Here is a 27,683-nt window from a genome sequence, read left to right on the forward strand (position 1 = left end):
TGCTGTTCATGAAAATAAAATATTCACAATGGGTTCAGCTCAGGTTCATTTATTTAACAGAAATAATATAATATAATATATATATTTTTTTAATTATTTATTTTCACTGACAAATGGCTTTTTTCACTTCTTTGGCGCAATTATGCCTTCCAGTTGGATCTGTTAAGAAAGACAAATTTAGTCAGGCAATACACTAATCAACAAATATATACATGCATATACGTCTGGAATATAAAATGTCACCTTGAACTGTTGGTTGACTTTCCTCAGGGACTGAATCTGCTCAGTGTGCTTATGCCCCTCCACCTCTCTCTTCTCAGCTTCTCTCGTTTCAATATTCTCACATTTAGCTTTCTGTTCATTCATTTGCCTCTTTAGGTCTTCTGTCTCAGTTTCCAGGTCTGCAATCTAAGCAATGTAACAGACAACACTTGTAAGTTAGTTTGTGACACAAGATCAATTCTGTAACAAAAATGCTGTTAATGTTAAATCACTGTAAAATAAAGAACTGGTGCCCTCTGCTGGACTTGTGACTAAATGACAGTCTTAACTGTATCACTGTAGCGTTAGTTGAGTGGCAAATCAAATCTCTCATCTACAGACTGCTGCAAAAACATGTTTTTGTGCTCCTGTGTTCACTGGCTGCCCCTTACTTTTTGCTCCATGTCAATCAGGTCCTGCTCAACCTGCAGTGCTTTCCTCATTCCAAAAGCCATGCCACTTTGGTACAGTTTTTGGTAGGCAGCAAAAGTCATTTGAATCTCATCTCTGACCCGTGACAGCAGCAGGCCTCTCTCAGCGCAGTTGATGGTTACCTGTCTGATCAGCTCATCTTGAAGGAAAAGAAACACGGGAGGATCAGATTTATGATTTATAATAATATTCCTAATGATAATAAATACTGCAGTTTAGAGCTCAAAACTTGCTATAAGTGGGGTTCAGCAGCATCTCAGTCATGGCCTCACCAAAACACTGGGAGTAGAGCTCCCTGCGGATGGGGCAGATTCCTGTGTGTCTGGCCTGTCTCTGCTGCAGCCTCAAGTTCAAGAGTTCCTCCAGGTGAATAACATCTGCTCGTGAACATGGTGCACTGGACACTTGCTGCACCCAAAGCTGGTTTCCCTCCGTCCATTCCCTGCAATAGTGGGAGTTGAGAAGTCTGAAATTGCTGAACAATATATTGCAGAAGAGACGAGCTGTACCTGGGTGGAAGGATGGTGTTCAGGATCTCCTCGTTCTCCTGCCTGGTGGTTTCATTAGCAGCTGGTTTTGGTTTAGGAGGTGGTGGAACGGGTACAGAGTCAGCGGGCTGCTGAGGGCTCAGTCTCAAGGGGCGGCCCTGCGGTCAAAGTGCTCTATGTTGCTGCACGTACTTAATGTTCCCTAATTAAGTTAGATCTTACAGTGGCAACAGAATGCATTGTCAGCCTAACTCTAATAAAGAACTAATGATTTTTACACACTCAAGAGACTAAGAAAGTAGCTGCTCGGTTTCAGTACTTGCACCATCTGCAGGTTAGTAAGTGTAATGTAGAATAAATAGGTTGATAGTATGAAAACTAAGGAGCTCAGAGTTTTAGGCATTTACAGCAATGGAAAAAAGTTTTCAGACACCCTTTTATTATTTTTTATACCCAGACACCTATTATGCAAACTCAAATATTATCATGAAATATTTGTGGAAAAATATTTTTGTGTTTCAGAAGGTGTGACTGCAATAGACAGACACAAACAAATACTAACAATATTTATTTTGTTTACTGTTTACAAGAAAAACTAACAAAACTAAATTCTTGACAGTTTCGATACAACAGTTCTCAAAAGTATCAAAGTCAACAAATAACAAATAAGAATGTGTTCAAAACTGAACAAATCAAATCAAATTAATAATTAGTACTCCTGCCATTAACTCTATAAGTGTCAGTGGAACACGTTTATCTCTTATTTATCTCTCTTCATACATATGTAATGTACATAATGTTATGTTTGATGTTATGTTCAGGCATGTTCAGGTGTCATAAGGGGCGTGGCTATTAGCAGACATTTGTTGTTATTCTCGATGATGTCATCATGGCGTCATCAAATTACCAGGAGGAGTTTTTAAATAAGAGCTGTTCCTCGTTCTCACTAATAGTTTGGAGGTTGGGCTGGAAGGTTCAACCTCCTCCGCTGACTCTGGTCTTTCCAACCCATCAGCCAGATGAGTAACACACCGTGGCTGCAGATGGAAGTCTCAGCCTACTCAAGACACCACGTTTTCTCTGTGCCTGTCTGAATATTTGAGCCCCACTCAGTCATGACCTCCATACTGTCCTGCGCTCCCTAGACTCTTCAGACCTGGTGTTAAGATCTGATCTGGACTGTTGGATCGCAAGTGACTATCTTTAGGTGTGGTCAGACGTAGCATTAACGTGCATCTCCAAATGCTTCCCCTGATCCCATCTCAGTTTCCCGCTCTGTCTGCAAATAAACCCTGACATCAGTAGATGTCGATGGTCTAGTAGAACATCTATTATCTCTAAAGGATCTCTACCGCTGCTCCTGAACCAAGAACAACTCTGTTTTGTGTGTGCGCGTCCTGACAGCACACACGCACAACTTATTGTTTACGTTGGTGAATGAATGAGGCAAGACGCTGCTCACGTAGGAGCACCCCTGTTTAGTGTAGGCGTATTGTGTTTCTATAAGCAGGAATTCTACTGGGACCTTGAGGTCAACATTGCGTGGAGGCTGGACACAATTCACCACCTGCTGTAGGAGCTACAAGACACAATATCTAGAGAGTTTGATGTAAAGTGGCATCCAATGTCTTATACAGGCAGTTATATGGTTTAAGTGTATTTTGTATGTGTCATTTAAACAATTTACATTATGAGGGAGTTCATGTCTAACACTATACATTAATGTCGAAGAATTCAACACTGGTTAGTGTTGAAAAGTGTTAGATTTTAACTATAAAAAGAGTCAATAATAGCATGTTGGGAGTGTTAACATACAAACACTTCAAAACTTCTGGTGTGGGCCCATACAGATCATTTGAAAGTGTTGACATTAACTCTGATAGGTTTGATTTGAGTATGCTGATTTTGATGTGTAGGTACTGTACATGCTGGAGATAATCAGAATCAGAATCTGCATACCCTCACATTAGCAGGAGGAAGATGAAGAAACTGGAAACTGGACTCATCTGACTGTCCAGTTCTTGTGTTCTTGGACCCAACAACACCGGGCTAACCTCTGTCTCTCATTGATCAGGGGCTTTTGACAGTCTTGTAGGACCTTAAGCCATGATCTGAAAGTCGACCACATACAGTGTAGGTGGACACCACTGGACACCACTTTGGTTTGACCACTGCTGTTGACAACTGTCATTCGGTGGTTTTCTCTGCACATGCGGATGAAGGTGAGGTAATTTCTTGTTGAAGAAACCCTTCGACGCCCAGATCTTGGTTTGTCTTCCAAGCTGTTGTTGGTATCTGTATCTGCGCGTTTCCTGCATTAGGTTGCTTGTTATAGCCATTTTTGTCTCTGAAGACCTTTCAAATGTACTGGCTTTACATAGACATGAAGCACGCCAACAGAGAAATGTGTCTTTTAATAAAAAGCACGGCCTTCATTAGTGGATCACTGTACCCAAAATGACCGAATACTCAAAATTTCTCATGAATCAATTCAATCAATTTTAAGATTTTAAAGGCTGTTTAAGGATTTCTTTATTACTTTGTCTGTGACCGTGCAAAAAGAAATTGTACTTGAAGACCTAGTGATTCTTAATGCAATATTTCACAAATGCACGGGGTGTCCAAAAACTTTTTTCTACCACTGTATTTAGACTCACGAATCCAAGATTGAACTGCTTGGCACCACTTCAGTCCTGGATCTGATATTACTTTGGTCTAACGTGAATTAAACGAGACTAGTTTACGTTAGCTAACGTGGTAAACTCACCTTTGGAGATTTTCTGTCTGTGCCTTTGCTGATCAAAACTGGGTTGTCATATTTAAGGAGAGATTCGGCCGGTGGAATCATTGCGTTTAACGATTTAAAAACATTAACGACGTAACCAAACCTAACCCTCGGTCAACAGTCCTGGCAATGGTCACTGTTTGCGTTGGCATGGCAACAGCGCCCTGGCGTTCCGTTTCAGTTTATCCGAGTGGAATCAACGGTACGTCACTAGTTTTAAAACTACGGTTTAATCGGCGTAAAAAGGAGCTTATAATTTTAAATTTTATTTTCTGTGCTGAGATTATTATTATTAAAGTAGTAATATTTTATTTTTACGATATCTTTATTTTTTATTCATTAATTATTTTACGATGTGTTTATTTCTACGATGTGTTTATTTCTACGATGTATTATAACTATAACGATTTTAATACCCTTCTAATTATTTATCTTCATTCACTTATATATTTATATCACTTATACTTTATGATTTTAATGACATGACTAGTCGTGACGGAACGACAAATGAGTGGGACAGCATCCACATCGGGATAAATTCTCGGCGAACCACCGGAAACGGAAGTAAACGATCTCGACAGCCGAAGTTTGTCACACGCATAGGGTTTTGTTTTTTTATATATTATTTTGTGTGGAAACGGATAATTTTTGGTGACATAGCGATCAAAAGAGTTTAATAATAATTTAGAATGGCCAAAGAAAAGCGACATAGGAGACGAGAGTCCCCAGAGCGGGAACCTGAAGTCAAGATAAAGCAGGAGAAACTGAGCCCTGGTAGGCCACAGAGATCACGCCGCTCGAGGTCGAGATCCAACGGCAACTCCAGTCCACAGAGGAGAAGAACGAGCAGGTAAACCATGTCAAGTTACTCGGTCGTCTCGCTTTTAACTCGACAGCCAGCAACACAAACAGACAATCTTTCAGTTTATATAAGTTGTTTGATTCGGTAGCCGTTGTCACGCACAGCCAACACTAGTTGCATCTTAAGTGTTTTCAAGAAATAGCCTGTGTAAAGTCGGCTTAGAGCAGGGGTGTCTAACTCATTTTAGTTTGTGGGGCCACATTTTGATCATGAGTGGGCTGGACTAGCTTTTTCCACTTGTTTCAATGCAAAGAAGAACAAGTAAATCAGTACAATGTTTACATTTAATAGAATATCCTTTTAAAAATGATTTTTTTTTTAAAGAAAATAAGGTGTTATTTGAGCTCATCGTTGTCAGCTGGGTCTAAGTGTTGTGTTCTGTCCACTTCTCTGACTAAAAGAGCGGATGAAATTAGGAATAGCAGTTATTTTCATCGAAAATTTGCAGTCTTCTATGTTTTGTCACTTTGCAAATTCATGCTGCGGGCCAGATTAGACCCTCAGACAGGCTGTATGTTTGACACCTGTGTGTTAGAGTGTCTTGTGTTTTTCGTGTAGGTCACCTGCCAGGACGAGAGACCGTTCACCGGGTGGTAGAAGGGAGACCTCCCCCGCCAGACGAAGTAGCAGATCTCCCAGAAACAGGAGAAGTCGCAGTCCTCATCGTGGCGGCGATGCCAAAATAAAGCGGGTGATTACATTATAAATGACAAAGAAGCAGACTTTATAAGACTCGGCAGTGCCGTGATTGAAAAGTGGCCACTGTATCATTCACAATTTCATCAGTGGTTATACAATGTTTTTGTTGTTATGCCAAGAAAACCTGTATACCTCCACCAGTCAACAGCATTTAAATGCAACTTCTTTGGCTGTCTATTGCCTGTGGAGAAAAAACAGTGGTACACAAGATTTTTAAATTTAGTCTCAGGCAGTCTATTCACAGATCAAACATTGACTACAGTTGTCCAAGCTTTCTGGCATATGCCACTACCAGGATGTTTCATTGTGACCAGTAACATAATTCTCTATGCAATACAAGGTTGTTTGTTTGTTTGCTTGTTTATTGGAATAAATTGATGTGATTTTTAGCATAGGGCTGTAACCAAATTTGATTACAAAATGGGAAACCCCTTGATATCCTAGAGACCCCAAAACCAAGTGCTCTGTGCAATGTAACACTTAATTACTGTAATTACTTAATCATAACGTGATATTCTAATTTATTAATAGTCTGTTTCCAGGAAGCAAATGTGACGTTTTCATAAATCCAAGATATTCAGTAAAGAAGGTATGAGGTCTGAGAAATTATAAGCTTACAAAAATACAGCTATGCTCAAACATTTGGCTACAGTTATTCAAGGTAGCATAGATACTGCAACAAGACTGGAATGTCCCAGCTGCCTATGAATGGTATTTATCCACAGCTATAATAGTCCTGATTACTAATTTTAGTGCACTTCCGTGGCAGGCTGTAGCAACCCCTTTTTAATTCTTTCAGCCAGACAGAGTGTTAGGATGTTTTCACATTTACATTTCATTCTGACTCAGATACATGTTCAGTTTGATCAGCCATCTATATTGCCTGTAGAAAACAACATTTTAAGAATCACTACTGCTGCTACCAGACACAACCAAAGGAGAAGACTGGCCCTTGAGGTGGTCGTATCGGGCCGTGAGTAGTGTGTGATCTCACTGTAAACAAATCTCTCCAGTGATCGACTGAGACCACCCACTCTAACTGATCTCAGCTCAGTTTATTTGTTCTTGAACAGAGTGTTGTTACTGTCTTCAGATCAGTGAGCAAAACACTGTCAATTTCAGAACAACAAATAGGCGTGAAAGCTACCTAATGCATTAATACATTTTTTTTGTGTGAATGCCTCTTTCCAAAAAATGTTACAGGAACGGGATGAGCATAGAGCTGGCGGTGATGAGCGGAGAAGACGAAACGACCAACCAGAGGAGAGGCGGAGCAGGTGGGAGACGGACAGGCCACGCGAGAGAGACCGCGGCGGAGGGAGACAACGGGAGCGAAGTGCGCTTGCGTCCCAACAAGCTGAGCGACAGCAGCACGATGAGCGGCGCAGGGAGAACCGCCAGCGGCGCGAAGAAAACCAAGAGCAAAATTTTGAGCAGTCTGAAGAGGGGGGCAGTGATGCAGACGGTCCTGCTGCCGAGAAAGAGAAGCCAAACTTTGAACTTTCCGGGGCGCTTACAGAAGACACCAACACCTTCCGGGGAGTGGTGATCAAGTACAACGAGCCACCTGAGGCACGCATTCCAAAGCGCAGATGGCGGTTGTACCCTTTCAAGAATGATGAGCCCCTTCCAGTCATGTACATTCACAGACAGAGTGCCTACTTGTTGGGGAGGCAAAGAAAAATTGCTGATATCCCCATTGACCACCCATCCTGCTCCAAGCAACATGCAGTGTTCCAGTACAGGTAGGATTCACACGTATCATCCTAATAGTTTGGGAAATATTCATACGTTTTACCGTTTCTTTATGATGATGTTCCTATATGTATAAAACATGTCTTCTCTCTACAGGCTGATGGAATTTACACGGGCGGATGGCACCATGGGCCGCAGGGTGAGACCTTACATTATTGACCTTGGTTCTGGCAACGGCACCTACCTGAACAACCAGCGCATCGAGTCCCAGCGCTACTATGAGCTCAAAGAAAAAGATGTTCTGAAGTTTGGCTTCAGCAGCCGCGAGTACGTCCTACTGCACGAGTTCTCAGACACGAGCGAGGTAGACGCCAAGCAGGAGGAAGAGGACGACGAGGGTCTCGATGAGTAAACCGCTCGCACACACTTCATCGCCGAAATTCGTTCAGGTTTGACAAAAAACACTGTCAACAAAACAAAAAGCCGTGTCTGCAGGAAACGGAGCAATAAAGCGATCCACCAAATATGGGACTCAATTAAAAAAAAATGAAAATATGGAACGCTCTTGTGGTTCGTTGTATATATCCTGTAATTGCAGAACTGTTGCTTAAACCTGCCACCACTGTCTCATACAAGACATACTATTCTCAGGTTGTTTGTGTAATGTCTGTGTGATGCATGACTGATCCAACATCTGACAGTGACTCGCATTAAAGGAGTGCTCCATGCCAGATAAATGTATCTTGCTAATCGATAGTTAATTATTTTTTGGGGGTTACAGCATCGAGTACAAACTACAGCTCATCGTCTGTGTCCATGCTTCATATTTTAGTGTATACGACATTACTGGAATGTGAACTCTGGTTTCATATGCATTGTTTATTGTCTGTAAACGTTGCAGATTTGCAGCCTGTTAAGATATTACTTGTTGTTTTTTCTTTTTTGTAGTGATGGGAAAATGGTCAACGCAGCTGTGTGTTTCCTTGCAGCACTGCAGTGTGTGTTAAAATACTTCCCTTTTTATTGTTTTCTGCTCAGAAGCATTCAGTAATTTTTCATTTTGTACTGTAAATAAAGACAGAAAATTTGAATTTTCTGAAGAGTTTTATTGCAGCGGGGTCTTGTGTGGATTTTTATTCTGTGTGTGTGTGTGTGTGTGTGTGTGTGTGTGTGTGTGTGTGTGTGTGTGTGCGCGCATATATAGAACTGCCTTAATTCTTCATGTCATACTTTCAACAAGGTGTTGGAAACATTGCTCAGAGATCTTGACCCATATTAACATGACAGCATCACGCAGTTGCTGCAGATTTGTCGGCTGCACATCTATGATGCCAACCTCCCCGTTCCACAACATCCCAAAGGTTCTTCTATTGGATTGAGATCTGGTGACTGTGGAGGCCATTGGAGTACAGTGAACTCATTGTCATGTTCAAGAAACCAGTTTGAGATGATATGAGCTTTGTGACATGGTGCATTATCCTGCTGGAAGTAGCCGTCAGAAGATGGTTACACTGTGGTCATAAAGGGATGGACATGGTCAGCAACAATACTCAGGTAGGCTGTGGCATTTAAACCATGATCAGTTTGTACTAAGGACCCACTGTGCCAAGAAAATATCCTCCACACCATCACACCACCACCACCAGCCTGAACCGTTGATACAAGGCAGGATGGATCCATGCTTTCATGTTGTTTACGCCAAATTCTGACCCTGCCATCTGAATGTCGCAGCTGAAATCAAGACTCGTCAGACCAGGCAACATTTTTCCAATCCTCTATTGTCCAATTTTGGTAAGCCTGTGTGAACTGTAGTCACAGTTTCCTTAAATCCCTTTTCTTCCTCATTCTAATGCTCAGTTTTAACTTCAGCAAGTTGACTCGACCACATCTACATGCCTAAATGCACTGAACTGCAGCCATGTGATTGGCTGAGTGGATGGTACACACACACACACACACATATATATTACAATTGTATTATATATCATTTTTACTACTTTTGTATGTGACAAGGTTGCTAAATGCAACACGGTTAGAAATAAACTGGCAATAGGGGCCGGTTTTGACGTGCCACTGCGTTATTCTTGTGAAATGTGAGCAAGTTGAGTAAAGTTGAGTAATCATTCTTCACAGCAGAGGTCATGCGAGAGTCGAGGCTGAGCGGAGTAGAGTTTCGCTGTCAGAATGCCAACAGGCGGAGCAGCGGGGGAGGCGGAGGAGGAGGAGGGCGGGAGTACTGGGAATGTCAGTGGATGTGTGTCACCAGCGGAGGCGGCCACGCACCTTTGGAATTACAAGAACCAGCAACCTTGCCTTGCAGCTTTCGGCGGAAGTTTTCCCGATCAAAGACATGCACTGAGCGTCACCTGGAGAGAAAATGTACACCACGGAGCGCAGGCGAATGAGCCTGCGCGACTCCAAGAGGAAGGATCCCACCTGGGTGTCAGCTGGAAGTTTGTGGCAGGACTCTGAGTCGGTAGACCTGAGCGCCAGCGGCTCGGGTAAACAGATCATTTCTCCGCGGAGTCGGACCAGAGCGCTGTCCGTGGCGTACATCGTCAACGGGGACGCATCCGTGCCGCAGACCGAGGAGAACCTATCCCTCAAATGTCTGAAGGAAGCCTGCGCGGACACACACGCAGTTTTCAAAACCTTTTCATTCGAGAGAATATCCCTTGGTACCACGGACATCCTGGATAGTTTCTACAACGCAGGCAAGTGCAGACACGCTGTCTGCAGAGCGATTTGGATCAGGGCACTTGGGCAAACTCACACCCTTTCAAATTTCATCCACAGATGTAGCGGTGGTGGAGATGAGTGACACTTTCTGCCAGCCTTCACTTTTCTATCACCTTGGCGTGAGAGAAAGTTTCAGTATGACCAATAACATAATTCTGTACTGTTACAAGCAAGACAATGACCTACAAGCTGTGAAGGTAACACGCCCATTAGTTCATTGATACGAGCTGATGTGATATTTGAAATAAACTTGCAACCTGGCTTGATCAGAAAGTGGGAAACACCTTGATGCCTTAGAGACCCCAGAGGGCTCTACAAATCAAGTACATGGTGCAATCTTATGCATAATTAATGCAATAATTGACCATTTGTCTTTTATACCTACAGTGTCAGATATGTTTTCTAGAACTGCTAAAATCTACTTATTATACAATCTAATTTCAATATGTTTATAGTTTTACTGCAGACTGCAAACCAGGGTTTGCTAGCTAAGTCGTGCTAGTTAGTTAGCTTGCAAAATAACAACAGGATGGATAGCTTCTTCTTTGATGATGATCATATTATAATCATTTAATATCTAACTGATTAATGGTCTGTGTTTTTATATTTCAGCATTGACTTGACAAGTTTATAAATCCAACATCAAAAATTGAAAGATATAAAATTTACGGTGTTATGAGTCTGAGAAAAGCAACCACGTAGTCTGTTAAAGGTCCTAGAGAGAGCTTTGTTTAAAAGCCCCAGAGTATCCTTGTTGTTAGATTGAAATCACCTCTCCTGCAATTTAACAATAGATTGTCATGAAAATGCCTTTACAGTTGGAAAATGATGCTTCAGGTCCTTTTAGGCCATGTGATGCATTCATTGTCTTCCTACAGGAGCAGTGTGGATGTTACACCTTCATTCCTTACGTGGTGTCACCTCAGGGCAAAGTGTTTGCCTGTGACGCCACAATGATGACCTGTATCAAGGAGCTAATGCAGCCTAGTTTCCAGCTGGAACCCCTTCTTACCCCGCTAGTGGACAGACTGGTGCACATGCTCAACAACGTCCACGTTCAGTCCAGGTCAGGTGCAAACTACCGGTTCTTTGCCAGAAACATCAACACTTTCATAGGTGCATGTTGTCGTGCTGTTAATAATATCTCATCCTGTGTGTACATTCACTAAAGCTTACTGGAGACTTGCTGTTATTTATGTTGACAGTGAGTACTTTCGGGAGTCCATCAATCATGAGATCCGTATAGCGCGGGAGAGATTCAGCGGCCGAGTCCTGAGTGAGGAGTTGAACCGCATCCAGAAACGTTTGGACAGTGTAGAGCTGCTTACCCCTGATATAGTCATGAACCTCTTGTTGTCCTACAGGGACATTCAGGTGTGTGTTTATGCATTTACATTTATACATTTGAGTGTATATGAGTATATAACAGTATACATGAGTAAATGATCAATATCAACTGATAATAATATAAAAGAATCGTTTAATAGAAAATAAACACTTTTTTGGAAAATGGTCTATAGATACACTAAATGAGTCATATGACTGCATTATCTATGTTTAGCTTAAACCTTTAAAAAGACATCTGATTGCATATTTTGTGTTTCATATATGTAGCTGTATACAAAAGTGACAACTGAGGTGATAATGGGGAACGATATATTGTAATACTGCACCCTGTTTTCTCAGGACTATGATGCCATAATCAAACTGGTGGAGACTCTGAATAACCTGCCAATGTGTCGGATAGCAAAACATCAGAACATAAAGTTTCACTATATATTTGCCCTGAACAGGTACCCACATAACAGCCGTTGAATCGATGTTTTGTCAGCATAATCAAATGATTAGGATCTCCTCTTCTCTGGTTTCAGCCATGTGTCTTTGTGTCGTCCTCAGCCTGCAGTGTCTGTTTGCTTTGTGTGCATGCAAGGTTTTGTCAAAGCTGCATGGTTAATATCTCATTTTCTCATGCTAGGAGGAATCAACCCGGAGACCGAGCTAAGGCCTTAGAAACAATACTGCCTATTGTGGAGATGGGAGAAAAGGTGGCGTCAGACGTGTACTGTCTCTGTGGACGCATTTACAAAGACATGTTCATGGCCTCAGGGTTCACTGACCAGCGCAGCAGAGACCAGGCCTGTTACTGGTACAACTTTTTTTTTTGTCTAAGCAAACAAACCTTTTCACACCTGAGTCTGTGTCTTGCTCTGAATTCACCCAGTTATTTTTGGAGCTCACTCTACATGTTTTCAGCAATATGGCTCGTTATTTTTTCCAGTGCACTTTATGGTCCCCGTCTGACAGTGTTTATTCTCTTCATTAATTATTCGTCAGGTACGGAAAAGCCTTTGAAACGGAGCCAACGCTTCACTCAGGCATCAACAACGTGGTCCTCCTGATGGCAGCTGGACATGAATTTGAGACTTCCATTGAGCTGCGCAAAATAGGTGCTTTGTGTTTCCTCCTTCTTCAGCAGCGACAGACTCTAACCCAAAACCCTGCTTAAAAAAAAAACTGGGGACAGTCTAAGTTTATGATCTGTAGATTTATTCTTACACAGTACTTTGATCCTGCAGGAGTGGTGCTGTCATTGAGAAGCAAAGGCAGTTGAGCCGCTTATCATATCTATGAAATGGTCTTTAAATCCACATTCGTCTTTATGAGTTTTGAGATGTATCAACCTGTTGCCTGGTTTTAAGCCATTGATGCACACAATATGGATATTTTTCTTTGTTCCTGTTCCATTATCCACTCCAAGATGACTAAATCAGATCAACTAAATTGTAATAGACCCTCTGATATTATGTCTTTGTCTAGGTGTGACTATAAGCAGCCTGCTTGGTAGAAAAGGTAGTCTGGAGAAGATGAAGGACTATTGGGATGTAGGTTTCTACCTCGGAGCAAACATTCTTGCTAACGAACACAGGAAAGTCATAGAGGCCTCAGAGAAGCTCTACAGACTCAAGGCCCCCATTTGGTGAGAATTACGCACTCAGTCTCGGTCAGTGTACAGTAGTACAAATCTGCCTGGCTGGAGGTAGACTGAAAGAAAGAGGGAAGACAGACTTGTGTTTGTTTCAGGTATGTGGCGTCCATCATGGAGACATACATCCTCTACCGCCAGTTTGCCAAGTTGGATGAGGTGAGATCGGCCAAACAAGATACGGTGGATTTCTGGATGGAGCTGCTTTTGCAGACGTGCAAACCCACCGTCTCAATAGACCGCTGCCCGGTAAGACCAGACAAACAGTAACCATGACAATTAAAAGAAAATCTCCTCATGAAGTATTTCTCAAACAGGACGGCCTCATTCGGATTGTAACGTAAATTTTGCACCACTGTTGTCCAGGTTCTCATTCTGGAGCCCAGTAAAATGCTCCAACCAGCTATTGTGTGTGTGAGCGAGGAGGATGAAAGTCGCACTGTCCAGTTGAAACATGTAACACTACTAAAGGTATGTAAGCCCTCCGTCTTCCCACTCTAAGTTCTGATCTGAGTGCATTTGTCCTTTTGTAAATCCGTAGATACAGACTGGAATCTATGTTGCATCATAAAAGAAGAACTAAGTTTTCTAACACTCATTTACAGTTCAGTGAATGTTTAATCCGAGGAGTGTATAGGCGTGTTCTTTCAGAGTCACTGTGTAGTAAAAAAAAACTTTTCCTCCCGCCCCAGGGCTCTTTTCTTCACATATCCAAATAACAGCTTGTTTTTCATGAGTAATACACTGCATTGACAATTATGTTTTCCTGTTTTGCTTCATCTTTGATTCTGCAGAAAGGTTTAAACCAGTGGACTTTCCCTGCCTCTGCAATTCGGGGAGTCAGGTAAAGTGGAGTACGGCATGTGCAAACACCTCCTCTCAGTTCTGGGTGTGTTTAAGCTTGCAACAAATCCAGGGAACTCAAAACACGCAACTTGTCTGGGAAACTTTGGCCAGCTGACAGATTTTTGTTCTGCGTGGTTAATATGATTCTGGCGTCCTTGTTATTTGTTGACTTTTTGTTGATTCCTCCCCAGCAACTGATTAATGTGTACATTAGCCTTGTCTCGTCTGCCAATTTGCCACTTTTGCAGTCCCAAAAAATACCCAAAAGGGCCCCGCCTCCACTTAAAAAACAGCACACAGCTTTACTGTCGCATCAATGGGGAAAAATGAGAATCACCTTTCCTATTGGAGCAGGGTTGGGCTCTTTATCAGCATTACTGAATTAATTCCATTTCCCCATATTTGTTTGTCTAATGCTGACACTGCAATCCAAACAACCGCTACTGCTTCAATAGAACACCGAGACATGGACAGTGTTTAATCTGTTTAGGCATCTTGTACACTCTGCAGAATCCCATTTGCTTACAGGTTTTCTAAACAAATAAGTGAAAAATGGAAATCTGTATTTGCTTCTTTCGCTCTGAAGTGCGTCGAAGATTGATGAAAGGAGCTGCTTCCTGTATGTCCACTTCAACTCGGATGACTTCCAGCTCTGCTTCCCCTCTGAGATTCACTGTAAAGGGTGAGTGACTAATAGATTTGCAAAGATACTGCAGGGTGGAGTGTGCGCGCGCGTGTGTGTGTACATATGCGTAAGCCTGCGTGAAAGACTTGTTCACCGAGCAACTGACTGGCTAGGTAAAGATAAATAGGCCATTGATTCAGGATACCGGAAGATAACCGTATGTGGACAGGCAAATAGGCAAACCAGCTGTTCTCACACGGAAAGGAAGTCAATGACCTTGAGAGATTCGTGTCATTATTCTATATGAGTCATATTTCCTTCATCGCCTTCTTGGAAATCCCCTTAACATACATTTTTTCGCTCTGTTCCATCAAAAACAACTCAAACCAAAACACAGTAAGTTTAACTTCCGTTGTGCCACCTAGCACCTTGCATTCATTCTTTTCAAAAAGGTCAAAGAGGTTTTTATTGTCATTTCAACCATATATAGCAGGTGCAGTACATAGTGAGATAAGAGGACTTCCTCCAGGACTATAGAGCTATATGAAGACATAGGACTAAGTACAGTACAAGGGTGTGAGAATAAAGTGCGAGCCTATTGCAGACAATACAAAACAGTGCAAACGGTCCAGCCCAGCCAGACAGTGTAAAGACAAACTGTTTCAGTTCAGACAGCATGGGACACTTAGGAGACACCTCTGAATTTAACGTGCACAGACTAAGTTTTGTTTGGGTTATCCAGCATCCTCGCTACCCAGGATTTTTTTTGTAACATCTGCTTCCAAAGAAATGGGAGTGAAACCGAAACTCAGATTCATAGTTACATTCTGATTTGCTCTCCAGTGTTTTATTAGGAACAAACACAAACACAATTTATTTTGTTCTTCTGCAGCACACTTTGAGTTGATCCCTGAGGTCTATGATATGTGTTAGGTTCCAATAGCCAGTTCCAGTTTGGACTGGGCTCATGGTCAGTATACGGTTTCAGTACGGATTAGCTAATGGCTATCAGATCAAACCTTTTGTCTCTCATTATCTTTTGTTTGCAAGGACCAGTGTTGGAAACAGAAATGTAGCAATAGCTGATTAAAGAGTCCACCATGTCCTTATTTACAGGTTCATAATTAGACTTTGGGTGCGGCCTATAAAAAATATTCTTGCTAGAATTTTCCAAAAACACTATATTTTTCTCATGCTGTATATTGCTGCAGCAGTGCCTGTTTGCACTTGAAACATTGTGGTTTAACTCCTCTCACAAAAACATGGTCTGCTCTGATTGGCCGGCCGGCCCGTTCTGTTATTTTTGCCCTTGAGACTTTCTCAGTCAGTCCCTATAGACCCCTATGTCATGTCCAATGTCCAACTTTACGACCTGACGCAAAAAAACGGTTTGAGTGACATGTCTATTCTCTCATTGGTTACTATGTCTTTTGTTTGCTGTTCAACCCCTGTTGAAATAGCTGAGTTTTGGGCAAAAACAAGTAGTGCTAAGATAGCAATGGCCATCCCACAATGGGGAAAATTCCCATGTTTGCCCACATATGAAATGGTAAAAACACTGAAAAATTAAAAAAGTAACTATTTAGATGAAATGGTAGTTCTATGAATTAGGTCTAATGGGAGCAGGCTTAGTTGTACAGCCCCATAGCAGCAGGAAAGAAGGAACTGCAGTAACGCTGGTGACTGAAGGAGGTGGGACATCAGCAATGACCCACCACCTCCACAGGCTCCAGAGGGCAGCCGAGAACAGAGCCAGTCTGTTTAGTCTCTTCTTGTCTGCCGCTGGGATTCTGCTTCTCCAGCAGATCACTCCGTAGCACATGGCTGATGGGACATAGAAGTCATAGAGTCATAGAAGGACCTCAGTCGTGCTCCCTGCACTCTGGGAGAAAGTGCAAAAGTGCGCTTTTCTAAATTTACACACCTTTACACGCAAACAAAGCTATATTACACACCAGAGGAAAGGAGACTAGGAGCCGACTAGTGGCCACAAACCTCTACAGTAGGGCGGCACAGCTGGGAGAACACTTGAACTGAATTTTACTGAAATTGTATTTAACAACCTTCTTCTTTATGAAATATCCTCATCAACAATAATGTCCTCTTGCAATATACTCCATAGGTTCTGCGAGCTGGTGAATTCTTTGCTTCAGCAGGCTGAAAACTCAGCTCAGGACCCAGAACATCTGTCTGAGGGAATTCTAGAGGTCGGTCACAATGCTTCATTTGCTTGATGCTATTTTAGGCGTCTTGCCTAAAAAAATAGACTGTAGATACTTGGGAAACATAGCTAATTCTCAAACTGCGATTAATTCCTTTAACATAGAGTCGTATTTTCCACAAACAATATTATTCCATATATAGTATGCGACTGCGTGCAGTATTTCCAAAAACTTTCCATGTGTCCATGTCCGCAATCTCTGAATGAAGTGTCTCTCTCAGGCTTTTTTGTTTGTGCGTGTGCTTGTCAGGCACTCTTCACTTCTTCCAGTCACTGAATACTCATGCACGTCTTCTTTATTTTACTCCGCAGTACATCTATGAGACCAATGAGAGTGGAGACAAGGTGATTCTTGGTAAAGGGACCTATGGTGTGGTATATGCAGGAAGGGATCTGAGCAACCAAGTACGAATCGCCATCAAGGAGATTCCTGAGAAGGACAGCACGTATGAGAAACATGTCTTTATTCTTCTTCATTCATGAGTCATCTCTACCGGGGATTACAAAGCACTGTTTCTCAAATAAACATGTTCTTTCCACAATACCCTTAATGGGAAGCAATTTGGCAGAAATCACACTCTGGAAAGTTTAGATCCCCTGCGCTCTTTAGGAATCTGTGGGGACCATTTAGACTCAAGTCGCTGTGTCTTTTTTGCCAGTTGGGTTAATTTTTGTTTCCACTTCCTGCTTCACTTTCAACACTGGCGACTGAAACTTTTGCCGAAATTTGCTCAGGTTGTACAAATGTTTGTATCACCTCAGTTAACCTTTCCTTGATGTGTTCCATATTTATTGATCCAAAACAATCAATTCGATAATAGCAGCGATGGAAAAGCAGCCAGAACGCAGAAATATGTCTCTACCAATCAGACCAATCACAGCTCTTGCCAGGGCACGTAGTTACATTTCTGGAGATGTGCACGTCAGCCACCATTCTAAGGTCTACACACAGAAGTCTAAACCGCCTTTTAGTCTTGCATGTAGTTTTGTCATTGACACAATGAGCAGTTTAATGCACTGCAGCTTTGTCTGCTAATAAAGGATTCAGTGGAAATAAATGTGATACTTAAATTAGAATATTGGCCAGATGCCCAGGTCTCAGCTGTATAAATGTATCTTCATCTTATGCTTCTGGTCTGACGTTGTAATTATTACTCAGACCCAGTAATTATATGCTAAATATAGCTATTTAGAAATCTGGGCATTATCTCAATCGGTTGTATTATTACACATATGTATACATTACACATATTGGGACATATAGTATTGTATTAGTACATCATATATAAAGTTGATTGAGAGACACCGGCAATTTAAATTCAGGAAATGTTATATACAGTTGTGCGCTAAATATAGCAGACCAGAAATAATAATGTATATTATAATTATATGATAATGTATACATTGTATAGATTTTTTTAATTTCATGTAGTAGTATGTGTGTGTTTGCCCAACTAACACAGTTTCTGCATGTTGTAAGATCTCCTCCTGTTTTAAAATAATGACTAGACATTGCAGGTACAAGTACACAGGATGCTGTATTACTGGCCTTTTTTACGACGCACATCTACAGTTTTTATTATTTTGTGTTATCCAGGTATTCCCAGCCCCTTCATGAAGAGATAGCTCTGCACAAGAGGCTCAAACACAGGAATATTGTCCAGTACCTGGGTTCTGTCAGTCAAGATGGTTTCATCAAGATCTTCATGGAAGAAGTCCCAGGAGGTAAAAAACGTAACATCCGTTTTCTTTTCCTTTAGTGTGTTATATATCGTTTTTTCGTGCTTTTTACGGCTAAAATCGGCACAAGCAGACTGTAGGTGAGGAGTATCAGCAGCTTTATTGTCATTCTTACATACATACAATTGTAATGCAGACAGACTGAATTGTTTCTGTCTGAAATCTGCGGATACTTAATTATGTAAACTAAACCAGTAAAATATTCAAGTTCAAATAAGTTAAAAGACTAAAAAAAAATAAAGTGATACAAAATGCACAGTGCCCTTCCTGGGTGAGATCAGCAGCTCAGTTGTCTAATGAGTGTGTGTGTGTGTGTGTGTGGGGGGGGGGGGGGGGTCGAAGATCGAGATCGAAATCGGTGTAGAGAGTAAGAAACAGAACCAGAACCGTCAAGTGCCAGGGGGAGAGGAGCAGAGAGAGACGGATTAGGCGGGCTTATTGTATGTAACGTTAACGCACAGGGTACCAGAGGTGCTCTAGGTGAACAACCTACAGAACAGACCAACAGATGCAACTGTCACGTCATACTACAAGATGTCACAAGGGGTTATCACAGAAGGTAGACACTAATAACAAATTAAAATGAAATTGTAATTCTAAAAATAACAATCAGTTGTTACTGTCTATTGCTGGATTTCCTCGGGGAGATCCTTGTGAACACTATTTTAAATATAACATGTGTCTGTACAGAAGTGGCTGACTGAAAAAAGTTTTTATTTCAGTTTTGTTTATTGCAGTGCTTATGCAATTACTGTATGTGTGTTTTGTCTGCTTTTAGAGATTTTGCTGATTGGTGATATCATTATCTTTCTGTGTATCTACAGACTTATGCATTGACAGACAGTTGAGTACAGTCAGAGTGTCAGAATTACGTAATAGCCAAGTAACGTTAAAGTTAAAGATGACTAAGAGAGACTATTTTCGCTGGTACTCCAGGCATGTGGAGAGAAGTCATGCTTTTGTTCCTTGGAAATTCCATGATGATGAGCTTTATTAAGTATCAGAGAAGTCAGGTTCAGATATGTACATGCATATGTGACTGTGTAACATCTGCTAGAGCCAGTTTTAAAAACAAACTGGGTGTTTCCTAGGAAATCCTGCTCATTGGAGAAAAAGTCCTTCAAACAATGGCATTATTGTTAGAAAAACATCTTAAAGGAAACAATGTTTCTTACATCTCTGCCTCCATAACTATTTCGTACAATTAACCAGCTTGGGAACTTATACATTCCTACTGCTAGGAAGTTTGTCATCTCTTCTTCGCTCCAAATGGGGTCCTCTGAAAGACAATGAAGCCACCATCATCTTCTACACCAAACAGATTCTCGAAGGACTCAAATACCTTCATGATAATCAGATAGTCCACAGAGACATTAAGGTGAGTAGGGCACTGAGAGTCATGTTCTTAAATTCTATTATATTTTCCTCTTAGGTTTAATAGTCTATTGTATCTTCTTTAGGGTGACAATGTATTGATCAATACCTATAGTGGAGTGTTGAAGATCTCTGACTTTGGAACCTCTAAACGGTTAGCAGGGATTAACCCCTGCACTGAGACGTTTACTGGTAAGAAGCGGACGTTTAGACTCTATTAAAATACATCATATGGGTGTATTATATTTCTTTAATCTGTCAACTGTTTTTGCTGACTTTTATGAATTCTTTTAATAGGAACTCTTCAGTACATGGCCCCAGAAATTATAGACCAAGGGCCTCGGGGTTATGGAAAGCCAGCGGATATCTGGTCCCTTGGGTGCACTATCATAGAAATGGCAACAGGAAAACCACCCTTCCATGAGCTGGGAAGCCCTCAGGCAGCCATGTTCAAGGTACAGAGAGGACGCTTGTGTTTTGTGTAGACGACTAATGTAGACTTCAAAAAATCTGGGTGCAGCTATAGAAGATCCCTACAGGATAAATTATTTTGATTCTGATTATTCAGTGACTTTAGATTTAGTGTTGTCATGTTATCATCAGTTGTTTTCTTGTTATTCTTATTGAGTGCTGCGCTTGACATTGAAGCTTGGTCACCAACTTTCACAGCAAAAAGATCTCAGTATCTCAAAGTGAAGTTGTCTCAATGAGCATAACAATTTAAATGTGACTGGGAATAATCGAGTCTTGTTCAACGTCTCTCATCAACCTTTAAAATATGCCATTTAGGTGGGCATGTTTAAGATCCACCCTAAGGTTCCAGAGTGTATGTCGGATGAGGCCAAGGGCTTCATCATGAACTGTTTCGTGCCAAACCCAGATGACAGAGCCACGGCCGCAGAACTGCTAGGAGACACCTTCCTCAGGTCCTCCCCGAAGAAGAAGACCAAAGCTCCACAGGAGTTAGAACCTAAGGACTCCTTGTCTGCAAGTAAGCCGCCAGTGCACTTCCAACATCAGATCACTGCTCTTGTCATGTATTTTACTTAGCTTTCCATCTTTGTTGCATAATTATCTCTCTACTGTTTTAACACTGACATGCAGTCTTTAATCATGATTTCATTGGCTTTTGCAGCTGACTATCAGCGCAGTCTATCTGTGCCTGTCTCCATCCTTGTGGAGGACACTGATTCATACTCAAACTCAATTGACCTGTCTTGTTCACTGGACCTGAGGAGGCACAAGATGGCCCTTGGAGAACAAGAAATCTCAGAGAGTCCACCAACCACCACCAGCTTACTGTCGTGAGTTCGATTCTAGAGCAACGGAAAATCAAACCCTAGTTTCTGCATCATCTACGGTTCTACAGGATCTTAGATCAAACCACACTGAGGTTTCAATTTGACAGTTTGGTGAGGCAATATCCTGTCTAGATTTGAAAAGGGGCATTGTGATACTCTATCAGATGCCGCAGTTTTATCACATAACCCAAATGTTTTTTTCAGCATCTCTGTTCTCTGGCCATTCATAAAATTATGACCACCTTCCTAATATCGTGTAGGTCTCCGTGTTGTGACTTCAAAACAGTTGTGACTCATCAGAGTATGGACGTGGACCTTCTGAGAGTGTCCTGTGGTGTCTAGTAACAGAATGTTGTTGGTGGGGGCCTTTGGGTGTTATGGGTTGAAGGGGAGGGGCCTCTGTGAACCATCTCACAGATACTTGATCAGTTTAGGATCTAGTGAATTTGGAGGCCAGGTCAACTCCTTGCTGTTCTTAGTGTTTTCTTGAGATGTTCCTAAACCATTTTTGTGTACGTGTGTCAGGCCGCATTCTGTTGGGGATGACTGTGGGCTGGGGCTGCCTGGTCTAGGTGGGTGGTACATGTGCAAGTAACATCCATAGGAATGCCAGGTCCAGAACTTTTCTAGCAGGACAATTATTAGTTAATTAGAACTTGTTTAGTTCTCTTGTGAGTGGTTTTAATGTTGTGGCTGATCAGTGTATATGCAGTCCTTGTTCCTATCTGTTTGATAATCTCATTTGATTTTTCTCTCTATTGCCCCCTGCTGTCCAGTCTACCAGAAGACTCCGCCCCAGACATGAGCAGCCCTGCCTCAACTCACGAGAGTGTCGGCCTGTTTATGCTGAGAAAGGATAGTGAGAGGAGAGCCACACTGCACCGAGTTCTCACTGAATACATCAGCCATGTCGTCTCTAATATACAGGAGTCGGTGCCTCAGGTGGGTGCAGAAAACCCTCAACAGCAGGAATAAATCACTGATTTAAAATCTCCATGCGTGGCACATTTCTCTAAAATCCCTGCATTAGTACTGATTATTGTTGTTCAGTAATTATTAGCTGACAATGATACAGATATATTTCCACTTCCAAGCTCCAAGCTCAGAATGTCTGACACCCGTCATCATTTGACATTACGCAAACTGTGCTCTTGCACTGTTGGCATTGCGAAATCCAGAAATGGGAACCTGAATGAAACTCAACAGCCACATGGCATATTCGTCAAAGTAAAACTGGTTTCCCTTCACTTAAAAACTGTAACATTTTATTTAGGAGAACCATTGCTATTGTAGTATGGTTCCTCCTGTTATATTTTGTCATTTTCTCACCAAAGTAGTGAAAGTGGGCTTAATCACAATCTACAATATATTATTTGTGTTGTGTTTTATATGTTATACACTTACATTTTATAAATTAATTGATTTCAACATCAGCACATCTTTCTGTTTTGTTATGAGCAAGTTTTTGTAACAGGAACAAATCACAAGATGTAGAAGTCTTCCAGAATGAGAACAACATCCTTGTTTTCTTGTCTTTTTTCTTTGAAGTACGGCGATGGGCTCACTGTGAACCACATCACCCAACTCATAATTTGCTTGCGAGACAACATCCGCTCTCCAGACAGGAAGCAGCTGACCGGTGCTCTCCTCAACCTTCGGGGCACTCTCTTTGCTGCCACAGTTCCTGTGAACAGCCTGCAGGCGGTGCTGTTTAACTTCCAAGATGCGGTAAGTAACCGATTTCCCCAGTGCTTACACGACCTGCTGTCCACTCTAGGTTTGGCAAGGTATTTAAAGATGGCAACAAAGCTGCCTTTGAGAATCAGTCGTTCGTACATTCATATTCAACCATCTGCTCTGTATGTAGGTGAAGAGAGTGTTGAAGCAACAACAGGTGAAGCCTCATTGGATGTTTGCTCTGGACAATCTGCTGAGACAGGCAGTACAGGAGGCCATAACTGTACTACTACCAGGTGAAGCTGCCGTACATTTCATTCAGTATTACTATGTCTGTGGGTCTATGGGTATTTATTTATTTTATTTTTTGCTTGCCTGTACCTCTGCCACTGACCTCATTCCCACCCCTCACTCTGGCCCCCAGAACTGAAACTCCAGCTGCAGTCCTCGTTTGAGATGGATGACAGCATTCCTGAGGAGCAGCCAGCTGACCCAGACACGCCTGTAGTTATTGTCCCTGACCAGTCGATGGTGCCACTAGACGTGGAGCGTGCGCCGCCCCAAGATGAGCCCTTGCCCACGGACAGTACTAACTCCCCTACGGACCTTGTCATTAATGCCAACTGTCCCCTCAGTGAGCAGCTGAGAGACATGCGATTAGAGACCAGGAGGTAACTTACATGACAAGTTTTTTTATTTAGAAATTCTGTGGTGGACAAGCCACAAATCAATTTTGTGCGCAACGATGAATATATATGATATGTGGATTTTTTTCCTACAAAAAAACGTGAATGATACTAACGCCGACACCTCTGTTAGTCAGTTTGCAGAGATTAATAAGTATTTTATTGTTGCACGGCTTTCTGCTGAGTTATGATGGCTGTTTGTGTTGCGCTTCAGACTGCTGAGTCAGCTCAGCGAGAAGGAGAGGGAGTACCAGGAGCTGCTGAGGAGCACCGTCCTGAGGAAACAGCAGCAAATTGACGTACTGAGGAAATCATCAGTTACTGAAGGTAAAGCTGTTTAAAATACATCAATCTGCTCTAGATACTGTCACCATAACAACTGTATCTGTGTTTCTGTGATGAAAGAAAGTTCATAAGTACACTCAACATCTCATATCTTGAATTAAATTATCTCAACCTATCCCATTTGGCTTTGATTTTGCTTTGATGAAACTGGCCCATAGACCATTGTTAGAGGCAACATTGTACATGCCACAGTAGGGGAAGCATGGGCATCTTAGTTATGGCTGCATTCTTACTTTTTTGTGTTCTGGTTCACTAAATGTAACTGAGCTGTCATCAACACGCCCCTGTTTTCTCAGCTCGCACAAGGTAAAATGTCTGCGGTTAAGTAGGCTAATCCAGTACTTCCTGCAGGTTAAAACAAATATTCAGGAATGTTTGCGCGTTCTGTTTGATCTAGATTCAGTGTCATTGTCAGACCTCTGAATTTAAATAAGCTCCCTCACCTAGTTCATTTCGATGCAGCCGTGAAAACAGCACTTCTGTTGCAAGAAGAAATTTTCCAAGCCATTCTTTAAGTGTTTGTAGGAGCTAAGCCTATACTCTGACACCTAACCAAACAAGCCTCTGCATGACCATCACTGAACCTAACCCATAATGAGCGATTCTCATTACTATTTCTTAACACATGTACCAGCCAATCCCTGCCACGCCTCAGCCTGAGGCCGCCGGGGGATTTTTGCCTGACTGGTTTCTGTCCGAGGCGTTGACTGGCTGATCAGCAGCTAATGTACAATAACCTGACTTGTCAGTTCTGATAATCATTATACAGCCTGGTGGTGTTTAAGTCACATTCACCATTAAAACCACTAAATACTGCATGGCTGTAATTTGTCTCAAGGTCAGACAGAGCTTAATGGTTGTAATCTATGTTATAGATGGCGAGGCCGAGTCAGAGAAAAGCTCTAATCCAGAGGCAAAGGCTTTGGTTCGATGGCTCAGGTCTGTCCCTGTAGATCAAGACACCGTTGATAAGGTAAACTCAGCCAAAGCTCAAGATTGTTTTTTTATGCTCGAGGTTGGTTGGTTAGCATTACTCATCCACCTACACTTGTATGATCCTGTTTTCTAGTTACTCTCTCACAAGTTCACCTTGGACTGTCTCCTCTACATTGCCTCAAGGGACGATTTGATTTACTGTGGCATAAGGTGAGCTGCCTCCACACATCATCCTCGCACGGTCTGCCTGTGGAAAAGGTGGAGTGTTGTTAGCGTGTGAGGTCCCCTTTTGAAACATTGCATTCAAATGTTTAAATCTGTCCAAAATTGCTGTTTCAGAGGCGGCATGCTGTGTCGGATCTGGGCGGCCATCACAGCTCGCCGGAAGACCCAGCTCAGCACACACAACGAGGAGAGCGAGGACACCGTTCTTTGATGACTGCTGATGTTGTACGTCACAGTTAGTGTCAGGCAGGCTGGCCCTGTGTGATCTGGATACACTTTGTTGACTTTGCTGAACTGTGAATTAATTTTTTTCAAACGATACGTAGCCACTTCTTCCAGTTTTTGTGCATACAAACGTCTTCCCCTCCTTTTCGATATCAACATTTTATTTTATTTTTTTACCTTTTCTCAGGGCTTTGGCATGTGGGACTGTAACTATGCATTCACAAAATGTTGCCAAGTGTTACAAACTATTTTATTGTTAATTTTTATGATGCCTTTAATGACACTGTTTGTTTGTGTTGTTGTTTTGAAAGCTATAGTAGATTTAAGTTATTAGGGATATAATGTATGTGAGATGAATGCCTCCGTATTCTTACTTGGGTTACTCAGACAACCTGTTGAAACGTGTTCAGTAGTAAACAGGAACACTGAATCTCTGGGACTGGCCTGTTATCTACATGCACACGTTTGTCTGTAATAGGGAAATCGTTTTTGAGGGAATGACATAGGATGGAAGAAGTGATGCAGTGGCAAACAGTCTTTAAATTCCACACGTGCTTCCTCATCTGTTTTCACAATGTTGACGTCTCCGTAGAAACAGTGGCATGGACTTTGTCCGGGTGTCTCGAATACAGCAAGTCTACTGTTTGACATTGGGCACTCTAGGTGAGGAGGCCTTTCTGATCAGTCATTCTGGTTTTCAATTCTTTAACACACGAGTACGAAAACGTGTGTCAGAATGGAGCCTCAAAAATGAAGCGGTGATCATTTCGTTTGGAGTACGAACATCTGCACATGCTGTATCTGATTGCTTTTTGTTTCCAATATTTCCTCATCGCACGGAGATCTCAGCGATCCTGTGCCAGATAAGAGGATGTTCATTATTTTGATAAGCTGCACAGGAGCTTTCACAATGCCATGTGCACGTTAACTCCAGTTTCCGTCAGTGACTTCATTCAGAGACAGGGTTGGGCTCCTAGCAACCATGGTCTGCACTCACATGAGTAATGCTTTACAGTTGTATGCAAACTCTGAGACACCACTGGCAAAATGAGACATGCCATTAAGAAAACTGCAGTTAAATAGAAAGGTAGAGCAAGAAATCTAATATAAAACGTCAGATGTGAATAAGAAAATCTGTTGAAACTAAAACTAATAACTGACAGCTGGATTGCACTAAATGTTAGCAAAACCTGGCTGCCCATGTCTTGCAGTCAGTCAAAAAAGTGAAACTAAAAATGGGACAAAACATCTCCTGACTTGAACGTTATTGTTGAAATCTGTTTTCTGCACTTGTAGTCTTTTCACTGCAATAATGTCTTAGTCAACTGAGACAAATAGCGAGAAAAATGTAATGTAAAATAGGTTAACGTATGCCATGTGTTCAACATCCTTCACGTTACGCAATGTCAAGCCATTAAAATGCGGTGCAGCCGCCTACTATAATTCAAAACGGCCATATCACTTTTCTGTGATCATAGGTTTATGTCATGCTTTACTAGCTTGGATCATCCTTCACCAAAATACCCATCAGGTTTCTCTTGCAGTGACGATCACAAGCTTTGATTTACCTCTGCAATAATCTAGGACACTGAACAAATGTGAAGGTGAAACAATACATCAAATCAGGCCCTGTCCCTCTTCCGTCCTTGGGTGGTGTCAGAAAGAAATTTAATGCTTGGATGTTACCAGCCAAATTCAGTTTGGCATGTCTCCAAATGTCATCTTACCTTTTAATTTATTCAGTGAGCTACAGAGATAAATTGTCCATCGTGATAAAAAAAAAACATATATATATCTTTGACATTTAAGTGATCAACAGGTTCTTGAGGTAAACTGACATAAAGTGGTTGTTGTCCTGTCTGACACACTTATGCTAATGTGGTGTACTGAGTCACCCTAATAGCTACATCACAAGCAGCAGCTGCCATCTCGCAGTCATTTCCTATTACAGATAATTGAATGCAATGTGAGTGAAGTCTCTCTCGTTCTAATAAGCTTTTTAACACAATAGCATTAGGATTGTCCAGCTAATAGGATGCAAACTCTCAGCTTTGATCAGGCACGTTGGTGCACTTGAGTCAGTATCAACTCACTAATGTACTGGTACTGATCTAATTACAGTGCAGAGAGGGGATAATAAGGGGTATTGTTCCCACTGACAATCTTAACTTTTCCCTTAAAGCACATATTTCTTCTCTTTTCATCATTTTGATGGGATTTCAGTTTCTCCATTGTCTAGATGCCTGCATTGTTTTCAGTATTTATGAATAAATGGTGTTTGTATTGTTTCCGGTAATCTCTGTTCTTTCCTCCTCTGGCCTAAATCTCTGCATCTCTGTCCTGTTTTGAGGTGGAGCTAAGCCACTAATAGTAAAATAATGAGGACTGCTGTCAGGAGGATTTTGCTGGCTCTCAGAGGTGGGGGTTTAGGACACCACACTGGGAAGCCTAGAACCCCGGGGATTACTGAGCTCACCCTCTTTTTCTCCAGCTCAGATGGCCCCGCATTCATCGTGGGGGGAAAAACTACCGTTTGAT

General features: G+C 41.9%; 3 protein-coding genes across 3 annotated transcripts; 2 read left to right on the plus strand and 1 right to left on the minus strand.

Moving 5' to 3' along the window:
- Positions 1-33: 33 nt before the first annotated feature.
- On the minus strand, positions 34-4,122 carry LOC125016102 (axonemal dynein light intermediate polypeptide 1-like). Its single transcript, XM_047598285.1, has 6 exons — positions 3,949-4,122; positions 1,203-1,339; positions 966-1,135; positions 654-832; positions 244-408; positions 34-159 (listed from the first exon to the last, which is right to left on the minus strand). The coding sequence occupies exons 1-6, from the start codon at positions 4,027-4,029 to the stop codon at positions 124-126; spliced, it is 768 nt and encodes a 255-aa protein (XP_047454241.1). The 5' UTR covers positions 4,030-4,122; the 3' UTR covers positions 34-123.
- A 376-nt stretch (positions 4,123-4,498) lies between these two features.
- On the plus strand, positions 4,499-8,335 carry snip1 (Smad nuclear interacting protein). The gene is made up of 4 exons (XM_047598284.1): positions 4,499-4,816; positions 5,387-5,519; positions 6,731-7,272; positions 7,379-8,335. Exons 1-4 carry the CDS (start codon positions 4,656-4,658, stop codon positions 7,632-7,634), a joined length of 1,092 nt encoding a protein of 363 aa, XP_047454240.1. The 5' UTR covers positions 4,499-4,655; the 3' UTR covers positions 7,635-8,335.
- A 1,149-nt stretch (positions 8,336-9,484) lies between these two features.
- si:ch211-1i11.3 (mitogen-activated protein kinase kinase kinase 5) lies at positions 9,485-27,433 on the plus strand. Its single transcript, XM_047599783.1, has 28 exons — positions 9,485-9,936; positions 10,019-10,158; positions 10,840-11,027; positions 11,167-11,335; positions 11,648-11,754; positions 11,937-12,107; positions 12,296-12,408; positions 12,779-12,938; positions 13,043-13,193; positions 13,311-13,415; positions 13,739-13,788; positions 14,377-14,472; positions 16,538-16,622; positions 16,949-17,082; positions 18,234-18,361; positions 19,618-19,754; positions 19,837-19,942; positions 20,048-20,205; positions 20,540-20,741; positions 20,886-21,054; positions 21,828-21,993; positions 22,600-22,779; positions 22,919-23,024; positions 23,153-23,399; positions 23,629-23,741; positions 24,635-24,732; positions 24,829-24,905; positions 25,035-27,433. The coding sequence occupies exons 1-28, from the start codon at positions 9,600-9,602 to the stop codon at positions 25,129-25,131; spliced, it is 3,990 nt and encodes a 1,329-aa protein (XP_047455739.1). The 5' UTR covers positions 9,485-9,599; the 3' UTR covers positions 25,132-27,433.
- Positions 27,434-27,683: the final 250 nt, after the last annotated feature.

Source organism: Mugil cephalus, chromosome 11 (assembly GCF_022458985.1).
Source record: "Mugil cephalus isolate CIBA_MC_2020 chromosome 11, CIBA_Mcephalus_1.1, whole genome shotgun sequence".
In the NCBI taxonomy this organism is placed as follows: domain Eukaryota; kingdom Metazoa; phylum Chordata; class Actinopteri; order Mugiliformes; family Mugilidae; genus Mugil; species Mugil cephalus.